Genomic DNA, 7,764 nt, shown 5'->3' with positions numbered 1-7,764 from the left:
GGATTTGAAGACTACAGCAAAGATGATTTACTGGCTTCCCGATTTCACCAGAAACGCAATGCCAAGTTCTTCAGAAGCATGACATCGGTGGCCGATGCTGAAGGTGATCAGTTACCTAGGAAGTGTTCAAGGATGCTGGTACTGCCGAGTCTTACCTGATGAAGGAGCTGAAATCTTTCAGAGATGTAATAGGGTGTAGTTCTTTAGTGTTGGTCTAAGTGCCTGCTTCTGGAGTTTGCTTTGTACTCTGACTTTTTTGGTTGTTTGTCTGGTAATGGCGGGGTGAGTGTTCACCGTCTGCCGGTTGGAGTTTGAAAAGCTCTTTGAGCTAACTGCGCTGTGAACTTTGGTCTTTTGTTAATGTTGAAAGGCCGGGGCGTTTTTGCCCTTCAACTCTAAAAAAAATCCTTGTACACTTCTAGCCAAATTAATGTTGTATCAGTTCATCAATAATGTGCGCATAGTAGGCTATACCTTTTTTTTGATCGCGCATAGGCTATACCTGGTCGAAGCAGTTTATTCAGCCATGGAACTAGCAGTGGACAATGGTGGGGCTAATGACAACGATGACGCCTTTGTTGGATGATTCAGGAGCCAGGCTACGTTGCCGTTCCAGCTCGGCGTTAATTTACTAACTTTATTTAGTCAACTTGTTGTGAGTTTTGGAAACATAAAAGAAATATGTGTAGGTATATAGTATTAAAAGTACTTTTTATATTTTTTTTCTAGGATACATTCTAATATATGGCATAACCTCAAGGACAAAATATGTAATGTTGAACTAAAAAAAATACAGGTTGTAATAAGCACAGCCAAAATTTGAAAATCTGGCTTCACAAATGTAAGGAATTGATTCTTTCAGACAATTTCAGTAGGGTAGAAAAGGGAGCATGTCCCCCCTTAATCAGGAGCCTGAATCACATTGATGCAGTTAAATCTTGCCTATTTAGGTATAATAAATGCCATAGTTACAGTGTTAAATCATGCCTATTCAGTGGGTTATTAGGCTAGATGTGTTTACATTTGTGCACAATTTTTAAAACACACAAATGAGAAGTCAGACTTCTGTTCGCTTGAACTTATTAGCCTGGCTTTTCAGCGAAGTGTCATGCGCATGCAGAAACATGCAGTAAGGCCCTATTCGCTTCGCTGAAAAAATAAGCCAAAATACTGTTCCGGCTGATTTATTATGAGAGAAAAACATTGTTCTGACTAAAAAAACAAACTGAAAAAGACGGATTATAAAAAGAACGACCAGGACCTCCTCATATGGATCCGTACACCAGTGAGGCTAACTTATACAGTATTCTAGTACTGATTTTACTGGAACCCAAAACATTCCCTGTGTGCCCTTATAAAAGATCGTAATTCCCTGTGTGCCTCTGAAAAAATTCAGCGGTCTTCAGCGCCACTACTTCAACTTTTTCGTGTTATCCATGCCACTTCCGTCAGTTTGGGCTCTAACGCCGTTAAACTGCAGGTGTGAAAAGACGAAAATGCCCTTAAGTTCAAATATGTTATTAATTTTTTTGAGCATCTTAACGACTTCAAATGAAAAAACTCAAAACTAGAAAGTTGTAGATCTTGTCGAGATCTATAATTTTCATATAATTTTTTTTTCATTTAATTTCGCAAAAAAATAATATAATTTTTCTAAGATATATTAATCATATCAAATCATATTTTTTTTGCGAAATTAAATGAAAAAAAAAATTATATGAAAATTATAGATCTCGACGAGATCTACAACTTTCTAGTTTTGAGTTTTTTCATTTGAAGTCGTTAAGATGCTCAAAAAAAATTAATAACATATTTGAACTTAAGGGCATTTTCGTCTTTTCACACCTGCAGTTTAACGGCGTTAGAGCCCAAACTGACGGAAGTGGCATGGATGACACGAAAAAGTTGAAGTAGTGGCGCTGAAGACCGCTGAATTTTTTCAGGGGCACACAGGGAATTACGATCTTTTATAAGGGCACACAGGGAAAAGTCTCCTACTATGCTAGCACTAAACTTTGGTATGAACAGGTTCACTATATCTTCCACAGAGATCCATTCTGCAGTTCGCCATGGCAAACCTTGTTTGCCCAAAATTCTCCTTCGGCTGTGACCATGTACAGTACAGCTGACGAATCGTGCGCAAGAGTTGTACGACTGAAAGAGAGCGGGAGAACTTTGATGTTCACTGCAACTCCTTGTCCTGTCTCCTGTCCCGCTGGGCTTATACGATCGTATAGGATCGTAGATTATAAGTTGAAATAGTATTTTTTTCTCACATCAAATCAGCTAGCAGTAAATAATCCACGATCGTTTACGACCAAACGAACAGGCTGTTAGCCGTGTCCTTCCACAAGGACACCTCCATTTCCTTCTCAACGAGCTTGTGCTCCGCACGCCGCAGCGCGGCATCCAGCTCCTCAATCCGGTCCCGGTTTCTTTCATGGAGAAGCTCGTGGAGCCTTCTCTCCAGCTGTACGGCAGAAACTCCGTTGTACTCAGCGTTATCATCATGATCATTATCGTCGTCTTCGTCCTCCTCAACAACTGCCCCTGAATCGTCATCAATTCCATTCCGGTAGTCGGCCATCTCGTCGTACGGCTGAAATGCCAAATGTTGGCCCAAATCAGGGACATTTCGCATTTTCAGTCAAGTCGGAATGAATGCAAGATCAGAGGACCATGGTACCTCGGAATAGTGTTCCTCTTCTTCTTCAGGGTCAGGCAGAAATGACGGTGTCTCTGAGCCGTAGTTAACCTGAAGCAGCTCCATCTCGGCGTGGAACTCCTCTTCAAGCACGTCCATCCTCGCACAGCAACCTGCACCATCCCCGGACGACAACGACTTCTCGTAGCCCGCGAGCTCCACGCCAGACGAGGCGGCCTGGTACTCCATGCGAGCGCTCGCGCTCGCGCTCTGGACCTCGTTGCCGTCGGTAGTGACGCAGCTCGACGTGGTGGACTCGCGGTTGCGGTCTTTCGGCGCGTCGTCGTGGCCGTCGGTGCCGGTGCCGCCGCTGCCGCTCTGGATCCGAACCTCGTCTCTTATCTCTTTCAGGAGCGCCTCCATCTCCGCGCGCACCTTGACCATCTTGTTGAACTCGTCGGATGTCTTCGCCAGGAGGAACACCAGGCTTAGCCCGACGCCGAGGTCGGAATGCCTCTTGTCGCTCCCCGCTGATGATTCGCATCCTGGAAGTAGTACAGAGCAGAGGCCAGACAGAGGCTTGGTTGATTACGCTCATGTTCATCTCGACTATAGAATAAAAGCCAAGTACATGCAGAGCAGAACAAGAAAATCTGCTGATCTCTCGGTGGAAGGGGGCACTCTCTGCTAAATTCTGACAAGACACACACTTGTTTGTTTGTGGATTTTACAGCAGAATCCTTGCCAAAGCATCGCGTGCTCTTCAAAGCTCAAACAAACAACAGGCTCGGTTCTATTTGCAGCCCAACGTCTAACTAAGATTTCGCTAAACAATCGCACCTTCTGACACCCTGAGGTCACGCAACACGCACCTGAGGTCGACACGGCCGGCGCCACGGGGAGGTCGTCGCCCTTATCCACCACGATCTCCTCCTTCCCCTTGTCGCCGCCTCCCTTCCTCCGGAGCCTGCGCCTGACTAGCCGCGGCCACCTGAACCTGGGCAGCGCCAACGACCTCGCGGGTTCTCCCACCGCAACCGCAACCGCAGTCGCAGTCGCCGCCGCAGGGGAGCACGGCGGCGTCTCCACCGCCGCCCTCTCGGCCCCGAGCTCCTCGCCGTCGTTGAGGTAATCGACGATCCTCCTGCTCGCGGCCCTCACCTCGGAAGAGGAAGAAGAGGAGGCCATGGCGAGTGGCGAGGCGCGCCGCCCGAGGAGTCGCGAGCGCGAGACCCCAAAGGCCAGAGCAGAGGCAGAGAGACCAGAGAGGTTCGGTTCTCCGGGAGGGAGGAAAGGCGAGGAGAGCGGTTTTTCAAATTGGAGCGGGTGGAGGCGGCGATCGAGGGGAATGGTCGTGGGGGCATCGATCGGCCCGCGGGCCCTGCCAGACAGCGACCCTCGCTGATCCTGCTTCTCTGAGGGGGCATGATTGCCAGCCAAAAAATGCCAGCCGAACACTGCAATGATTTGCAGGTCAGGTGAGGTGTTGCAATTTTATTTGAAGGGATGCACGAATTTTATATGGCGGCGTGCCAACGTGACGTCCCCGGGAGGTTCGTTTATACTTCGCTTCTTTTTGTTCCATCTTTATTTTTTTGCGATTCTTTTTGTCCCATCCCTGTTCCTGTTCGTTGAAGCCTATCCAGGCTACAGCTACAGGAGCAGTACAGAGCTCGCAGAAATATACAGTAGCCTCTCTCTCGAGGCTCGCCACGTTGCTTTCCGGACCAGCATGGCATGGTGCAGCCTTGCATGGCATGGCGCTGGGGGATTTTTTATTTTTAATATTTTTTTAAACTAATTTTAAATCTAACACTGTTTTATTTTTTTTCAAAACTAACACTTTTGTCCGCGTCCATTTTCATGGCGCTGCGAAACGCCAGTGTCGCGCCACGTATGGTGGCGCAGCGAGGGGGATAACGTGGCGACGACCGGGGTGCCACACCACGGCCCACGGCGCGGCAGCCCCAGGTAAATATCGCCCGTGAGCTGCCACCCTCCCTCTGTCTGCCTGCCCGCCGCTGCGCCCGCCGTCGCGCCGCACGCCGCCCGCACGCCTGCCGCCCGCCGCGCGCCACCCGGCGCGCCTGAACGGACCGTGACGCTTAAGAGGGGGGGTGAATTAGGCAACTTAAAATTCTAATTCCAAACTATGGCCTCTTTTTCTATCTCTAACAAAACCTATGCAAAAGATAATCTATCTAGATGTGCAACTGCGGTTTTGCTAGTATGTTGCAATCTCTACCGCAAATGATAATAAAAAGATCAATGTAAATGCGGAAGCTTAAAGAGCAAGGTAGAGATATGCAAACTCCCGTCGACGACTCCGGTATTTTTACCGAGGTATCGAGAAGCGCACAAGCTTCTCCCTAGTTCTCGTTGGAGCCCCTCGCAAGGGCCAAGCTCCCGGTCGGGTAACTCCGTGGATAGCCTCAGGCCTTCCCCACGCGCAAGTGGGTCTCCGACGTGCCTTCCGGCAAGCCTCTCCCGGATGCTTCCCGCCGTCTTCACTATCAAGCTTCCGGCCGAAACGCCACGGGCCTTGTTCCCTCCGGTACACGGTGGTGGCCACACCACAAACGCGGTTGGTGTGATCTCGTAAGACTTCAAGCCCCTCCGATGTACAACACTTATGCTCGCAAGCACGGGGTGGCAAGAGGTATGCAAACCTCACTAAACACTAGGCAAACACCTAGAGCAAGCACATGAGCGGTGGTCTAATCAACCTAAGCACTTTCGCAAAGCACTTATGCTAATCACCTAATAAAACACTAAGCACTATGCATGTGGAGATCACTAAAATGGTGTATCAACACCCTTGGTATGTTTCCTCAACTCCACACTACCCAAATGGCCGGTTGGGGGTTGTATTTATAAGCTCCACTGAGAAGGTAGCCGTTGGGGTCGAATTCCCGCGAATCTGCTACTGACCGGACGCTGAATCGTCCTGACCGGACGCGTCCGGTCGTCCCGACCATTGCAGCCGTGAACTACCGATCGGACGCTGCCAGCGTCCGGTCGCCTGCCACCGGACGCGTCCGGTTGTAGTTTCGCGCGCCTGGAACCTCTCTGTACTCGATCGGACGCTGCGTTTCTGCGTCCGGTCGGTTGCCGCCAGCGTCCAGTCCTCGCGTCCGGTCGCCTGTCTGCCGAGCCACCAGTCGCGCTTCCAGTGTCCGGTCCAGCGTCCGGTCGCTTCTGCGAGCTCGTTTCTTCGCGATCTTGCGTACGGCTTGGTTCCTATCTTCATGCTTGGACTTTGCTTGATATCTTGGGTCTTTTCTTGTGCTCCTAAGGTCTTTCTTAAGGTGTTGATCATCAGATCATCACGTCACCTTCGTCCAAGTCATGTCTTGCACCCTGTTGGACTTCAAAACAAACACTTTGCAAATTCATTAGTCCAATTTGGTTGTGTTGGCCATCAAATACCAAAATTCAAAGTAAATGGGCCTAGGGTCCATTTTCCTTACAATCTCCCCCTTTTTGGTGATTGATGACAACACGACCAAAGCAAGCAAATGATAGAGATTTTGAAATTTAAAAACTCCCTACTTGCTAGGATGCAATGCAAAGGGCAAGGTTATATGATGCTAGAAAATCCTATTTAGATACCAAACGAAGACCGTCTTGCCCTTACAAAAGTCTCTGTGTGTCATTATGGATTCCTACAAATTTTACCATTACTTAGTCTAATCTATAATCCATTTTCCTCCCTTTCTTGGACCATTACCACTTGTAGACATTAACTTGATGATTGCCTTTGGTCCTTCAAATTCTCCCCCTTTGGCATCAAACACTGAAAAGGAAGACATTAGTAGCATAAGGGAGGGTCAAATTTCGTGATCCTTTGTGTATAGAATGAAATGGATCATAAAATTTAACTCACATTATATAGACTAAGCTTCCCCTAAATGTATGCATACATATGGTAGAAAGCAAAGCATATGCATAAATAACAATTTATTGCACAAGAGAGTTTAATCTATATAATGCATGGAGAAAGCATATAAATATGAATATGAAAACAACATGATGATGCTAATTAAAGAATGATGCTTAACTCCGGGGACTCCAATTTCCTTACAATGAGACAACTACACATAGGTTTGAAAATCAATACCATTTGAAAAAGTGTTAGTCTCAAAGCATCCAAGTTGTATATTAAGCTCCCCCTAAATTTGTGCACATGGATTTAAGTATCAAAATACCACTTGAAAGATGATATTTGGGAGAGATTATCTACAATTTAGACTTTGGCACATGTTAGATAATTAATTGTAAAACAAGCTATGTGCCGTGCTCCTAAACAATTTTAAACCATGTAGGTTTGCTCCAAGGGTTGATAATGAAACCGAGCCAGCCTACCATATGATATACCTATTGAATGCATGACAAAATATTTAAGCATGTAAATGCAAACATTAGGCATAAAAGATAACTAGATCCTTTAAGAGTATACCAATTGAAAGACAATACCAATTGAAATAAATGCTAATTGAAAGTAATGACATCTAGTTACCTAACATGGGAAGGGGAATTTGGGTCCATTGTATTCACTAACCTACTTAGCAATGATTTTGTCCATCATGATGCACCCCATGAAATGCACACATACTTTGCCAAGTCTCCAAATTCCTGTCGTCCAACGGACTTCTCACTTCCCTTTTAGGATCCAAACCTTCTTGGTGCTCTTCATGTTGGAAATGATTTCCTTTGGCACCCAAAAGCGTTTGACCCCATTGTTTGCTTGCTTGTTCATCTTGATGGCCACCACCTTGTCATTTTTCTTCTTCTTCAAGAGATAAGGTATGGAGGCCTTCTTGTTCACCTTGTTGGTGTAGGTGTTGGAGAGCTTGCTTGTTTGCTTTTTCTCCTTCTTCTTTGCTCCTCCTCCATTCTTCACCTTGCACTCATAGGACTTGTGGCCTTCTTTGTGGCACACGTAGCAAACCATGGTTTGTCCTTCATCAAGCTTCTTTACTCCCTTGATGGTGTTATCTTGATGAAGTTGGGTTTGCTTCGCCTTGCCTTTCACTTGAGGAAGTCCTTGGTGAGGCGAGCTACTTCTTGCTTGAGTTGCTCATTCTCTTTTGCAACCTCTTGTGTGCATGTATCTACAA

The 7,764-nt window shown here is 46.8% G+C and overlaps 1 protein-coding gene across 1 annotated transcript; it reads right to left on the bottom strand.

Moving 5' to 3' along the window:
- Nucleotides 1–1,766: 1,766 nt before the first annotated feature.
- LOC136522209 (protein POLAR-like 1) lies at nt 1,767–3,957 on the bottom strand. Its single transcript, XM_066516003.1, has 3 exons — nt 3,517–3,957; nt 2,687–3,189; nt 1,767–2,599 (listed from the first exon to the last, which is right to left on the bottom strand). The coding sequence occupies exons 1-3, from the start codon at nt 3,830–3,832 to the stop codon at nt 2,312–2,314; spliced, it is 1,107 nt and encodes a 368-aa protein (XP_066372100.1). The 5' UTR covers nt 3,833–3,957; the 3' UTR covers nt 1,767–2,311.
- Between the last annotated feature and the right edge of the window lie 3,807 nt (nt 3,958–7,764).

The sequence above is a fragment of the Miscanthus floridulus genome, chromosome 18 (genome assembly GCF_019320115.1).
Source record: "Miscanthus floridulus cultivar M001 chromosome 18, ASM1932011v1, whole genome shotgun sequence".
NCBI classification, from domain to species: domain Eukaryota; kingdom Viridiplantae; phylum Streptophyta; class Magnoliopsida; order Poales; family Poaceae; genus Miscanthus; species Miscanthus floridulus.
Note: the sequence above shows the minus strand (reverse complement) of the source record. Positions and strands in the feature narration are given on the sequence as shown.